Raw genomic sequence first — 14,559 nt, forward strand, 5'->3', positions numbered from 1 at the left:
TAAAAAAAAATCTGTGCTATCTTTGCTCTGCGGGAGTTCAAGGGAAATTGCATAGTCAAAATTGGGCATAGCAAGGATCTCACCATGTGTACACACCTTCACACTGAGCATGGGGTAAGAGATGGTAGTGAGATAAGGAAAGTCCAATTGGGGGGAGGAGGGGGGGGTAGGTTGGAATAAGAGAATGGTAAATGGAGCAGCAGTAGAAGTGAACAAAGGATGGAGCAGCGAGTCTAGAAATGGAGAATATAGATGGGAGAGTGAAATGGTAAGTTACTGTAGGGGAGGTTGGTGGGGAAACAGAGAGGCTTGACAGGAAATGGGAGACCATAAAGGTAATACAGAATAAAAGGAGCAGTACAATGAGAGTAATGGCAAATAGAGTATACTTTGCTGGAAAACAAAAACATTTATAATGACAATAAAAACAAACAAAAAATTAAAGCATGACAATAGTACAACAAGAGAATGGTTACAGCTTACACCAGATGGGCTGAAGGGAGTTTGGGTGTTAGGTTTGTGGCCATTATAGCAGACATCAGCTTGGCAGTTTCCAGGATTCAGGATCTGAAAGTAGGATATGGGCATATAGAGTCCAAATGTGGGATTCCAGGAAGAAACATGCCTAGGGCATTCAGAGAAAATGAGGTTAAGGGCTCCAGGGGCAGCATCAGGATCCTGCCAGCTGGGTCCTGGGGAACAACATAATCCAGGTGGCTTGGCAGGGTCCAGTAATTATGGAGGAGGTGGATAGTTGGCTAGGCTGAAGCCAGGGCCTGGTGTAGTAGACCAACTGTGTGTCCAGGTAAAGCACGGGTAGAACTCGAAGCCTAGATGGTTAGGCTGCAAGTATGTCTGATATCAGGATCCCTAGTAATGGGCCCACTCAAAACAGTGCAGCCTTTATCTCTCGTGGTCTCTGGCAATTTATCCAGCCTGATGATGTATCTGTGCCCCTGGTTTTCTTGGTCATTCATGTGAGAGCTCTGCTTAATGCAGATATGTTTTTCCTCCTCACTTTTTCCATCTCGAACACTAATATGTGACAGTAAAAAGTCTTAAGATGTGAGCACGAGATTGGGATTGTAGACCTTTTGTGTTTCTCCTTTACTCATGTAGAATCTGCTGACATACACACCTCAAAATGTGGTGAAAGCTACGAAAATTGTGACCTTTGGCAGTCCCCTGGCTACTGTAATCCCATGTACTGAAGTAAGTGATTAGTAAATAAAGAAAAAAAAGGTTTTGCCACATGTAGCAGTTACTTGGGGGAAAAATGACCTGGAATCACCACCCTTATCCAAAGGTAGAAACAGAAGAGTGCCATTTATGACAAGAAAATGGATTCAAGAAGTGCCCCTTGTCCCAAGTTGTCCAGAACAGGATGACACACTTCTCTTTACACCTTTTGATGTTTGTGTCAGAAAACACATTCAATCAAACAGTGTAAAAATTACTGTGAAATTGATGATGGCAAATGGGGATGCGGTCAAGATCCCGGTGGTCGGGATCCCGACCAGCACAATCCCGACATATTCTCCCTCTATGGGTGTCCACGACACCCATATAGGGAGCGTGGCAAGCGCTGCGAGCCTGCAAGGGGCTGCGTTGCGCTCGCCCCCCTGTCGGGATTGTGTCAGTCGGGATCCCGGTGACGGTATTCCGACCGCCGGGATCTCGTACTGATCCTGGCAAATGAATGTAAAGTTATGTAGAATGAATAATGGAAGAATAGTTTGTTTATTAAAAGAAAAAAAAAAGTAGCTGCAATTTATCATGGTCTATATCAGACCAGGACCATTAGTAGTATAGTACAGGATTAAAACTCTGCTGGCAATCTTTGCCAACCTACAAATGTATCCAAGTGATAAGACAGGTCAAGTGTTTAGTGCATCTTTTTTTGCTGAAAATGCTTTTAATTAACAACACGATGCAACTAAAATGCACAAGGAGATTATGCTGATTAATATAATATGCGACACTTGTACAGTAAATTGTGTGTGACGGAGTCTGTATACGGAACACAATGGAACTTGTATTGGAAAAACGTTGCGACTGCTGCATTGCAGCACTTCATATACAGATTCAGAGACTCAATCGCTCACAGATATACAAGTGTTGCATATCAACGTAATCAGTACAGGCTCCTGGTACGACCTAGCCGCATTGCGTTGCTCCTAAGAAGCATTTTCTGCAAAAAAGACGCCCACCTCTAGCAGAGTCTCATGGCACCTGGCGCACTGGTAGGGTCAGTTTAGTGCAGCTGTAGCAATGATGTATGACGACACATCTGTATGTTGGATACACATTTCTCTAATGTCCTAGTGGATACTGGGGTATAGTATATTTCCATTGGGTATAGTGCGGGTCCACTGGAGCCTGGCACTTTAAAATATTAAGGTGGGAATTCAAATGTTTAAAAAGTCGGTTGGGCGTCTGTTTTTTCCCCCCATGTGTATTAGATAGGAAAAATCAGACACCCAACTGACTTTTCAAACAATTGAATATCCCCCAAATAGTTTATGCTGGCTCTTCCCCTCTATGCCCCTCCTAGCAGACTCGGTTTAGAAAATGTGCCCAAGGAGCCGGGTGCATTCTGTTGCTCTCCAGAGACTTTTCTTCAGAAATTTATTTTAGTTTATTATTTTTGGGCACACTAGTTAGCAACCAGTCTGCCTGCGTCGTGGGACTTAAGGTGGGGACCGAACCAACTTCCTAAGAGTTAATAGTACGTATCCCCGCTGACAGGACACTGAGCTCCTGAGGTGATGTTTCTCACACTCCCAGAGGGTGAGCCCACGCCGGCAACATGCCGCCACCCCGTAACAGATGCCGAAGACAGACGCGGTGCGGTGAGTGTTACACCGGGGACCCGGTTAGCGGGTCCCCGGTGCAAGATGACGTCATGAAGGGACGGTGATCGCCCGACTATGAGCCTCTGTACTAATCACCCGGCTATGGGCCGCGGTGCCCACCAGAAACCCAGACTAGCAACATGGTAAACGGGGGCTGCGGGCTCTTGTTTTACACTTTATTTGAGAAAACCAGTATAAAAAAAGTACAGAGACCGCGCGCCATTAAGGGGGCGGTGATTCCTGGAGAGCGGGACCAAAGGCTAAACGGTGCCGTTTCCTGCTGCTGCTAACATGCTGCATTCGGAGACTGCTCCTCCACAGGACCCACTGAATCACCACTGTAACTGGTACCAGGGGGTTATAGTGAAGGGGTGAGCGCAAGTTCAGCGGTTATACCGCTGTGGGAAAAATTACACATATAAGACACCCAGCGGGGCGCTGCTCGGTCTGTGGTGTAGTGTACTGGTTCCAGTTCTCTCTTTGTCACTCCATTCAGGGTAGTCTGGGATAAGTGTGCATAGCTCACTAATACTACACTGTGTTATCACACTAACTGTGTGTCTTTTCTGCTCAGCATGTCTGCAAATAAGTCTGTGTGTACTTTATGCAAGGCTAGGTTTACACCTTCCTCACAGGGCTCCCTCGTGTACCCAATGCTCCATTCCTTCACGAGGGAGTAATGTGCAGGAACCTGAGTGGATGGAATAATTTAAACCTATGGTTTCCAGTATTAATTCAGAGTTTGCTACGGCTAAGCATGAAAGAAAATCCCTGAAACAAACAATGGACACATTTATGGTTGCTGATGCAGACCACAGACAGGCTCCTCAGCCCTCCTGTTGGCAGGGCCGGCAACAGAAATCTTGGGGCCCCATACAATGATATCTCTGGGGGCCCCCTACACCCTCAACTCCCCCCCTCGATATGTACTACATATATAAATATGTTTGTGTTGGAAATTAATTAACTTTTAATTAATTTGTGGGTGGCCCGAAGTGCATTCAGCCAGACCTGGACCTAACCAATTTGATGCCCTAGGCAAGATTTTGTCTGGTGCCCGCTAGCACCGCCACTAGTTTCACCTCTGACACAGCACCCCTCTCCAAGCACAGCACCCATCACCCAGCTCACTTTATCCTACACACAGCTCCCCCAGCACACTTTATCCTACACACAGCTCCCCCCCAGCACACTTTATCCTACACACAGCTCTCCCCCAGCACACTTTATCCTACACACAGCTCCCCCCCAGCACACTTTATCCTACACACAGCTCTCCCCCCAGCACACTTTATCCTACACACAGCTCCCCCCCAGCACACTTTATCCTACACACAGCTCTCCCCCCAGCACACTTTATCCTACACACAGCTCTCCCCCCAGCACACTTTATCCTACACACAGCTCCCCCCCCAGCACACTTTATCCTACACACAGCTCTCCCCCCAGCACACTTTATCCTACACACAGCTCCCCCCAGCACACTTTATCCTACACACAGCTCCCCCCCAGCACACTTTATCCTACACACAGCTCCCCCCAGCACACTTTATCCTACACACAGCCCCCCCCCAGCACACTTTATCCTACACACAGCTCCCCCCCAGCACACTTTATCCTACACACAGCTCCCCCCCAGCACATTTTATCCTACACACAGCTCTCCCCCCCAGCACACTTTATCCTACACACAGCTCTCCCCCTAGCACACTTTATCCTACACACAGCTCTCCCCCTCAGCACACTTTATCCTACACACAGCTCTCCTCCCCAGCACACTTTATCCTACACACAGCTCTCCCCCCAGCACACTTTATCCTACACACAGCTCCTCCTCCTCCCCCCCAGCACACTTTATCCTACACACAGCTCTCCCCCTAGCACACTTTATCCTACACACAGCTCTCCCCCTAGCACACTTTATCCTACACACAGCTCTCCCCCCAGCACACTTTATCCTACACACAGCTCCTCCTCCCCCCCAGCACACTTTATCCTACACACAGCTCTCCCCTAGCACACTTTATCCTACACACAGCTCCCCCCCCAGCACACTTTATCCTACACACAGCTCCCCCCCAGCACATTTTATCCTACACACAGCTCTCCCCCCAGCACACTTTATCCTACACACAGCTCCCCCCAGCACACTTTATCCTACACACAGCTCCCCCCCCAGCACACTTTATCCTACACACAGCTCCCCCCAGCACACTTTATCCTACACACAGCCCCCCCCCAGCACACTTTATCCTACACACAGCTCCCCCCCAGCACATTTTATCCTACACACAGCTCTCCCCCCCAGCACACTTTATCCTACACACAGCTCTCCCCCTAGCACACTTTACCCTACACACAGCTCTCCCCCTCAGCACACTTTATCCTACACACAGCTCTCCTCCCCAGCACACTTTATCCTACACACAGCTCTCCCCCCAGCACACTTTATCCTACACACAGCTCCTCCTCCTCCCCCCCAGCACACTTTATCCTACACACAGCTCTCCCCCTAGCACACTTTATCCTACACACAGCTCTCCCCCTAGCACACTTTATCCTACACACAGCTCTCCCCCCAGCACACTTTATCCTACACACAGCTCCTCCTCCCCCCCAGCACACTTTATCCTACACACAGCTCTCCCCTAGCACACTTTATCCTACACACAGCTCTCCCCCCCAGCACACTTTATCCTACACACAGCTCCCCCCCAGCACATTTTATCCTACACACAGCTCTCCCCCCAGCACACTTTATCCTACACACAGCTCCCCCCAGCACACTTTATCCTACACACAGCTCCCCCCCCAGCACACTTTATCCTACACACAGCTCCCCCCAGCACACTTTATCCTACACACAGCCCCCCCAGCACACTTTATCCTACACACAGCTCCCCCCAGCACATTTTATCCTACACACAGCTCTCCCCCCCAGCACACTTTATCCTACACACAGCTCTCCCCCTAGCACACTTTACCCTACACACAGCTCTCCCCCTCAGCACACTTTATCCTACACACAGCTCTCCTCCCCAGCACACTTTATCCTACACACAGCTCTCCCCCCAGCACACTTTATCCTACACACAGCTCCTCCTCCTCCCCCCCAGCACACTTTATCCTACACACAGCTCTCCCCCTAGCACACTTTATCCTACACACAGCTCTCCCCCTAGCACACTTTATCCTACACACAGCTCTCCCCCCAGCACACTTTATCCTACACACAGCTCTCCCCCTAGCACACTTTATCCTACACACAGCTCTCCCCCCAGCACACTTTATCCTACACACAGCTCCTCCTCCCCCCCAGCACACTTTATCCTACACACAGCTCTCCCCTAGCACACTTTATCCTACACACAGCCACACAGCTCTCCCCCCCAGCACACTTTATCCTACACACAGCTCTCCCCCCCCAGCACACTTTAACCTACACACAGCACTCCTCCCCAGCACACTTTATCCTACACACAGCTCTCCCCCCAGCACACTTTATCCTACACACAGCTCCTCCCCCCCCCCCCCCCAGCACACTTTATCCTACACACAGCTCTCCCCCTAGCACACTTTATCCTACACAGAGCTCTCCCCCCAGCACACTTTATCCTACATACAGAGCACACTTTATCCTACACACAGCTATTCCCCTAGCACACTTTATCCTACACACAGCTCTCACCCCAGGACATTTTATCGCTGGCACAGTGCACATCTTCCCTCGCCCCGCCCCCCACCACCACCACATGCAGCTCTTAACTACCTTTTTCTTTTGTTCCCCCATTGATAGTCAATGTCGTCGTGGGTGTCCTCAGGGCTCTCTTTATGTGGCAGGAGAGACGGACGTGAGGTGATGGCATCACGTCGTCTCATTCCCACCGCCGCGGGCAGCACCAGCAGCAGGGGGACTTGCTGAGGCGGGCCAAAGGAGTTTGTGCAGCGCTGCTTGCCCGCCCCTTTTTTAATGTGGGAGACAGCAGGCGGGGACAACAGCGCTGTGCAGAGTATAGTGGACGGGCAAAGTGGGATGGAGGTGCGGAGGGGGAGAAAGCATAAGGAGAGGTGCTGAACCAGCTGGAACATCTCCTGTTACGTACCGCAGACAGCCACAGCATACTGTAATGAGTCAGTTTGACTTATTATCAGTACTGCTGACATTGCCGCTTCATCACACCGCACCTCCGCCACGTATCTCCACTGGATCCAGCAGGGTCCGGCAGCTGTGTTGCTGCCCTGCCCGCTGTGTGGATCACACAGCATTCTTACGCGCTGCCTAAACATTTTGTGTGCCCCTGATGCTCGGGGCCACCCTGATCCTCGGGGCCCCGTACGGGTGTCCCCTTTGACCCCCCCTGTCGCCGGGCCTGCCTGTTGGTCTCTCACAAATGCACTCTCCCTCAGTTGTTACAATTTGACTCTGATTCTGAACTACCAGAGCTTGATGAAGGAGAGGCTGAGGTGGACGAGGATAATTCCCTATCTCCAGGTGTTGAAGCCCTCATTTATGTCATTAGAGAGGTGCTCAATATTCCTGATAAGAACAGGCAGTGGAATTGTATTTTCTGCAGCGGGGTACACTGGTATTCCACAGGGAATAACATGGGGGGTGTAGAGTTGGATCTTGATCTGAGGCACCAACAGGCTAAAGCTTTGTTCCCAGGATGCACTTCACTGCCTCCTCTATAACCCCGCCTCCAGGCACTGGAGCTCAGTTTGTAAGATGGTGCCTGCAGGCAGCTAAGAGGTGGGGCTGCGCTAGGCAGCCCTGAAAAGAGCTTTTTTTAAAGAAGATATAAGACTTCAAGGGCTGCATCACAGGCATGTCAGTCTGACATTCTGTGCTGCGGCTCCATTACCTCCCTCAGCTGCACTGAATACTTCCGCGCCCTGGTTGCTGTGTATTTGCAGCGTAGGCTCTCCGGTTCCCATAAGGCACATATCACCGCTGCTGCTGTCCTGGATCGTGTGGCCGCACTTCAGGGAGAAGGTAAGAGGGTACCCTAGCTGGGACCCGCCAAAATTGCGATCCGGACGTGGTCCCAGGAGATGGACCGCGCCGCTGGCGTGGACACTGTGGCCGCGCAGGGACCCCACTATATCCACCAGGGCAAGGAGCACAGGTTGGATTTACTAAAATCCGTTTAACATAGGCTCCATAGTACCCGGTGGTGAAGTCGAACAGAGGGGTTAAGGTGCTGACTTGTAGCCCCTCCCCCAGCTCCAGGCGCCATGTACAGCAGGTGTTCCCACCCTGGAGCTGCTTCTCTCTCTCTCTCTCTCTCTCTCTCTCCCTCACTCCCTGTCAGCGTTTGGGTGCCATTTCACAGAGCTGCGCTGATCCTGGGACTGTTGGGCACTGTCTCCTCTGTAAAGCCGCCTGTCTCATCAGCGCTGTGCATTTACAGGACACTTAAGTATTCTACATGAATATTTAGTACAATTATTCTGTGATATACAACCAGTGTTTACTGTGCATTGTTATATCTGTATACATACATTTCTCTAACGTCCTAGTGGATGCTGGGACTCCGTAAGGACCATGGGGAATAGACGGGCTCCGCAGGAGACATGGGCATTTTAAGAAAGACTTTAGACTCTGGGTGTGCACTGGCTCCTCCCTCTATGCCCCTCCTCCAGACCTCAGTTTTAGACTGTGCCCAGAGGAAGATGGGTGCACTGCAGGGAGCTCTCCTGAGTTTCCTGCTAAGAAAGCATTTTGTTAGGTTTTTTTTCTTATTTTCAGGGAGCTCTGCTGGCAACAGACTCCCTGCATCGAGGGACTGAGGAGAGAGGAGCAGACCTACTTAAATGATAGGCTCTGCTTCTCGGCTACTGGACACCATTAGCTCCAGAGGGAGTGGAACACAGGTTCGTCCTGGGCGTTCATCCCAGAGCCACGCCGCCGTTCTCACAGAGCCGGAGGAAACGAAGAAAGAAGACTACTGAGGCGGCAGAAGCCCTCGGGTGCTTCACTGAAGTAACGCACAGCACTGCAGCTGTGCGTCATTGCTCCCATACACCTCACACACTCCGGTCACTGTAAGGGCGCAGGGGGGGCGCCCTGGGCAGCAATAGAATACCTCTCCTATGGCAAATGACTATATACATGTACAGGTGGGCACTGTACATGTATATAAAAGAGCCCCCGCCATATTTTATTAAGTTTGAGCGGGACAGAAGCCCGCCGCCGAGGGGGCGGGGCTTCTCCCTCAGCACTCACCAGCGCCATTTTCTCTCCACAGCACCGCTGAGAGGAAGCTCCCCGGACTCTCCCCTGCTTGACACACGGTGAAAGAGGGTTTTAAAGTAGAGGGGGGGCACATAATTGGCGATTATACATTACAGCAGCGCTACTGGGTAAACATTCTGTGTTTTTCTCCGGGGTCATATAGCGCTGGGGTGTGTGCTGGCATACTCTCTCTCTGTCTCTCCAAAGGGCCTAAAGGGGAACCTGTCTTTAGAATAGAGTTTCCCTGTGTGTGTGGAGTGTGTCGGTACGCGTGTGTCGACATGTTTGACGATGAAGGCTCGCCTAAGGAGGAGGGGGAGTGCATGATTGTCAGGTCACCGTCAGCAACGCCGACACCGGACTGGATGGATATGTTGAATGTCTTGAATGCTAATGTAAATTTATTGCATAAGAGATTAGACAAGACTGAGGCTAGGGATCAGTCAGGTAGTCAGACCATGCCTGTCCCAGTGGCACCGGGACCTTCTGGGTCTCAGAAACACACATTATCCCAGATCACTGACACAGATACCGACACGGATTCAGATTCCAGTGTCGACTATGAGGATGCAAAATTACAGCCAAAAGTGGCTAAAGGTATTCGTTACATGATCATTGCTATTAAAGAGGTTTTGCATATTACTGAGGAACCCCCATGTATAAAGAGGAAAAGCCTGAGATCTCCTTTCCGTCCTCATTTGAGCTAAGCGAATTGTGCGAAAAGGCTTGGGAATCTCCAGACAGGAGACTACAAGTTCCCAAAAGGATTCTTATGGCGTATCCCATCCCACAAAAGGACAGGATACGATGGGAATCTTCGCCTAAAGTAGACAAGGCGTTGACACGCTTATCCAAGAAGGTGGCACTGCCTTTCCAGGATACTGCTACCCTCAAGGATCCTGCGGATCGTAAGCAGGAAGTTACCATGAAGTACATTTACACACATTCTGGTACTATTGTTAGGCCGGCTTTGGCATCGGCCTGGGTTTGTAGTGCTGTCGCAGCATGGACAGATTTCTTGTCTACGGAGAATGAGACCCTAGATAAGGATACCATTCTAATGACCCTAGAGCATATCAGGGATGCTGCGTTATATATGAGGGATGCTCAAAGAGACATTTGTTTACTAAGATCCAGAATAAATGCTATGTCTGTTTCTGCTAGGCGACTCTTGTGGACCCGACAGTGGACGGGGGGTGCCGACTCAAAGCGGGATATGGAGTCGTTGCCTTACAAGGGGGAGAAGTTGTTTGGAGAAGGCCTCTCGGACCTTGTCTCTACTGCTACGGCTGGTAAATCGAATTTTTTACCTTATGTTCCCCCACAACATACTAAGAAGGCACCTCATTACCAAATGCAGTCCTTTCGTTCAAATAAAAGCAAAAAGGTACGGGGATCGTCCTTTCTTGCCAGAGGTAAAGGCAAGGGAAAAAAGCTGCACACAGCTTGTTCCCAGGAGCAGAAGTCCCGTCCCCTACGTCTGCAAAATCCACCGCATGACGCTGGGACTTCCCTGGGGGGGCCAGATCAAGTGGGGGCACGTCTTCGATTTTTCAGCCACGTCTGGGTTCACTCACAGGTGGATCCCTGGGCAATAGAGATTGTTTCTCAGGGATACAGGCTGGAATTCGAAGAGATGCCTCCTCGCCGGTTTTTCAAATCGGCTCTGCCAGCTTCTCCGTCAGAAAGGGAGTTAGTGTTAACTGCAATTCAAAAATTGTACCTGCAACAGGTGATAGTCAAGGCTCCTCTTCTCCAGCAAGGAAATGGGTATTACTCAACCCTGTTTGTGGTTCCGAAACCAGACGGTTCGGTCAGACCCATTTTGAATCTGAAATCCCTGAACCTGTAGTTCAAGTTCAAGATGGAATCGCTCAGAGCGGTCATCGCCAGCCTGGAGGGGGGGGATTGGATGGTTTCCCTGGACATAAAGGATGCTTACCTTCATGTTCCGATTTTTCATACTCACCAGGCGTTCCTGAGATTTGCGGTACAGGACTGTCATTACCAATTTCAGACGTTGCCGTTTGGGCTTTCCACTGCCCCGAGAATTTTCACCAAGGTAATGGCGGAAATGATGGTGCTCCTGCGCAAGCAGGGTGTCACAATTATCCCATACTTGGACGATCTCCTCATAAAGGCGAGATCTCGAGAGAAGTTACTGGACAGCGTGTCACTGTCAGTGAGGACGTTGCAACAGCACGGCTGGATTCTCAATATTCCGAAGTCCCAGCTGGTTCCTACAACGCGTCTGACCTTTTTGGGCCTGATTCTGGACAAGGCTCAGGAGCTTATAGCTCTGGTCAGGAACCTATTAAAGCCAAAAAAGGTTTCAGTGCTTCACTGCACCCATGTCCTGGGGAAGATGGTGGCATCGTACGAGGCCATCCCCTTCGGCAGGTTCCATGCGAGGACTTTTCAATGGGACCTACTGGACAAATGGTCCGGGTCTCATTTACAAATGCATCAAAGGATCACCCTGTCTCCCAGAGCCAGGATATCTCTCCTGTGGTGGCTGCACAGTGCTCACCTCCTGGAAGGCCGCAGGTTCGGCATTCAGGACTGCATCCTGGTGACCACGGACGCGAGCCTCCGAGGTTGGGGAGCAGTCACACAGGGAAGAAATTTCCAAGGACTTTGGTCAAGTCAAGAGACTTGTCTTCACATCAACATCCTGGAACTAAGGGCCATATACAACGCCCTACGTCAAGCGGAGATCTTACTTCGCAATCGACCAGTTCTGATCCAGTCGGACAATATCACCGCAGTAGCTCATGTAAACCGCCAAGGCGGCACAAGGAGCAGAGTGGCAATGGCGGAAGCCACCAGAATTCTTCGCTGGGCGGAGAATCATGTAAGCGCTCTGTCAGCAGTGTTCATTCCGGGAGTGGACAACTGGGAAGCAGACTTCCTCAGCAGACACGATCTGCATCCGGAAGAGTGGGGACTTCATCAGGAAGTCTTCGTGCACATTGCAAGTCCGTGGGGACTACCCCAAATAGACATGATGGCATCCCGTCTCAACAAAAAGCTACAAAGGTATTGCGCCAGGTCAAGATACCCTCAGGCGGTAGCTGTGGACGCCCTAGTGACACCGTGGGTGTTCCAGTCGGTATATGTGTTTCCTCCTCTTCCTCTCATACCCAAGGTGTTGAGGATAATAAGAAAAAGAGGAGTGAGAACAATTCTCATTGTTCCAGATTGGCCACGAAGGACCTGGTATCCGGATCTGCAAGAAATGCTCACAGAAGATCCGTGGCCTCTTCCTCTAAGGCAGGACCTGTTACAACAAGGTCCCTGTCTGTTCCAAGACTTACCGCGGCTGCGTTTGACGGCATGGCGGTTGAACGCCGGATCCTAGCGGAAAAAGGTATTCCGGATGAGGTCATTCCTACGCTAATAAAGGCTAGGAAGGACGTGACGCCTAAACATGATCAGCGAATATGGCGAAAATATGTTTCTTGGTGTGAGGCCAGGAACGCTCCTACGGAAGAATTCCATCTAGGCCGTTTTCTTCACTTCCTACAAACTGGAGTGATTTTGGGCCTAAAATTAGGCTCCATTAAAGTTCAGATTTCGGCCTTATCCATTTTCTTTCAAAAGGAATTGGCCTCGTTACCTGAAGTACAGACTTTTGTGAAGGGAGAACTGCATATTCAGCCTCCTTTTGTAACTCCGGTGGCGCCTTGGGACCTTAACGTGGTGTTAAGTTTCCTTAAGTCACATTGGTTTGAACCACTTAAAACAGTGGAGTTGAAATTTCTCACTTGGAAGGTGGTCGTGTTGTTAGCCTTGGCTTCGGCTAGGCGAGTTTCGGAATTGGCGGCTTTATCACATAAAAGCCCCTATCTGGTTTTCCATATGGATAGAGCGGAGTTGCGGACCCGTCCTCAATTCCTACCTAAGGTGGTCTCATCCTTTCATATGAACCAACCTATTGTCGTGCCTGTGGCTACACGTGACTTGGAGGATTCCGAGTCCCTTGATGTGGTCAGGGCTTTGAAAATTTACGTGGCCAGAACGGCTAGGATCAGAAAAACAGAAGCACTGTTTGTCCTGTATGCAGCCAACAAGGTTGGCGGACCTGCTTCAAAGCAGACTATTGCTCGCTGGATCTGTAACACGATTCAGCAAGCGCATTCTATGGCAGGATTGCCGTTACCGAAATCGGTTAAGGCCTATTCCACTAGGAAGGTGGGCTCATCTTGGGCGGCTGCCCGAGGGGTCTCGGCATTGCAACTTTGCCGAGCGGCTACTTGGTCAGGTTTAAACACTTTTGCAAAGTTCTACAAGTTTGATACCCTGGCTGAGGAGGACCTCTTGTTTGCTCAATCGGTGCTGCAGAGTCATCCGCACTCTCCCGCCCGTTTGGGAGCTTTGGTATAATCCCCATGGTCCTTACGGAGTCCCCAGCATCCACTAGGACGTTAGAGAAAATAAGATTTTACTTACCGGTAAATTTATTTCTCGTAGTCCGTAGTGGATGCTGGGCGCCCGTCCCAAGTGCGGATTTCTTCTGCAATGCTTGTATATAGTTATTGCTTCAATAAGGGTTACGTTATGGTTGCATCAGGGTTTGACTGTCATGCTTTTAACTGGTTGTTTTCACATGTTATACGGTGTGATTGGTGTGGCTGGTATGAATCTTGCCCTGGATTACCAAAATCCTTTCCTTGTACTGTCAGCTCTTCTGGGCACAGTTTCTCTAACTGAGGTCTGGAGGAGGGGCAAAGAGGGAGGAGCCAGTGCACACCAGAACCTAAATTCTTTCTTAAAGTGCCCATGTCTCCTGCGGAGCCCGTCTATCCCCATGGTCCTTACGGAGTCCCCAGCATCCACTACGGACTACGCGAAATAGATTTACCGGTAAGTAAAATCTTATTATCTCACATTACCATGTCCAGAGACTCTGTGTCTTGTGCTGCAGAGTGTGTATCTTCTCCTGAAGAGTCTATTCCATGTACTCAGGAATGTAATATGCTGTCCCAGGTGTCTGAATCCGAACCCCCATGGGTGGCTTCTATCCGGGGAATGATATCCCACATTTCATCTAGGATAGCTCATAGTGAGACTGAAACACAGGTTTTAAGACAATCTGTAGAGGTTTTGTCGAATTCAGCTCCCACTGCCTCATCAAAAGCCCCTGGTATGTACCCTAAAAAGTGTGCTCTTGCCCAGATAATGCAAGTTGACACGGATACCGACTCTGATACAGGGGACGGTGATGGTGATATACTTGGGGGGAGGCATCCCTTGCTAAGGGGGTGCAACTCATGATTGTGGCTATTAGGGATGTTTTACACATTACTGATAAGGTTCCTGAGCTGGTAGAGGAGGCTTATTTTACTGACAATAAGAAAGCCTCCCTTACCTTCCCTACATCTAAAGAATTAAACACATTATTTGAGAAATCCTGGGAAAACCCGGAGAAAAAATTCCAGATTCCAAAGAGGGTTCTCATTGCTATTC

At 50.0% G+C, this 14,559-nt stretch overlaps 1 protein-coding gene across 11 annotated transcripts in view; it reads left to right on the forward strand.

Annotated features, from left to right (window-relative positions):
- The window catches only part of LOC134933186 (uncharacterized), a 495,026-nt gene that overhangs the window by 312,381 nt on the left and 168,086 nt on the right, over positions 1–14,559 (forward strand). For 10 of the 11 annotated variants that reach the window (XM_063928206.1, XM_063928204.1, XM_063928209.1 and 7 more), the window contains one exon: positions 1,120–1,212. The exons of the other annotated variant lie outside the window; for it this stretch is intronic. In XM_063928206.1, coding sequence (XP_063784276.1) covers positions 1,120–1,212 — 93 coding nt within the window. The remainder of the gene's footprint in view (positions 1–1,119; positions 1,213–14,559) is intronic. 11 annotated transcript variants of the gene reach the window in all.

This window comes from Pseudophryne corroboree, chromosome 6 (genome assembly GCF_028390025.1).
Source record: "Pseudophryne corroboree isolate aPseCor3 chromosome 6, aPseCor3.hap2, whole genome shotgun sequence".
Lineage (NCBI taxonomy): Eukaryota > Metazoa > Chordata > Amphibia > Anura > Myobatrachidae > Pseudophryne > Pseudophryne corroboree.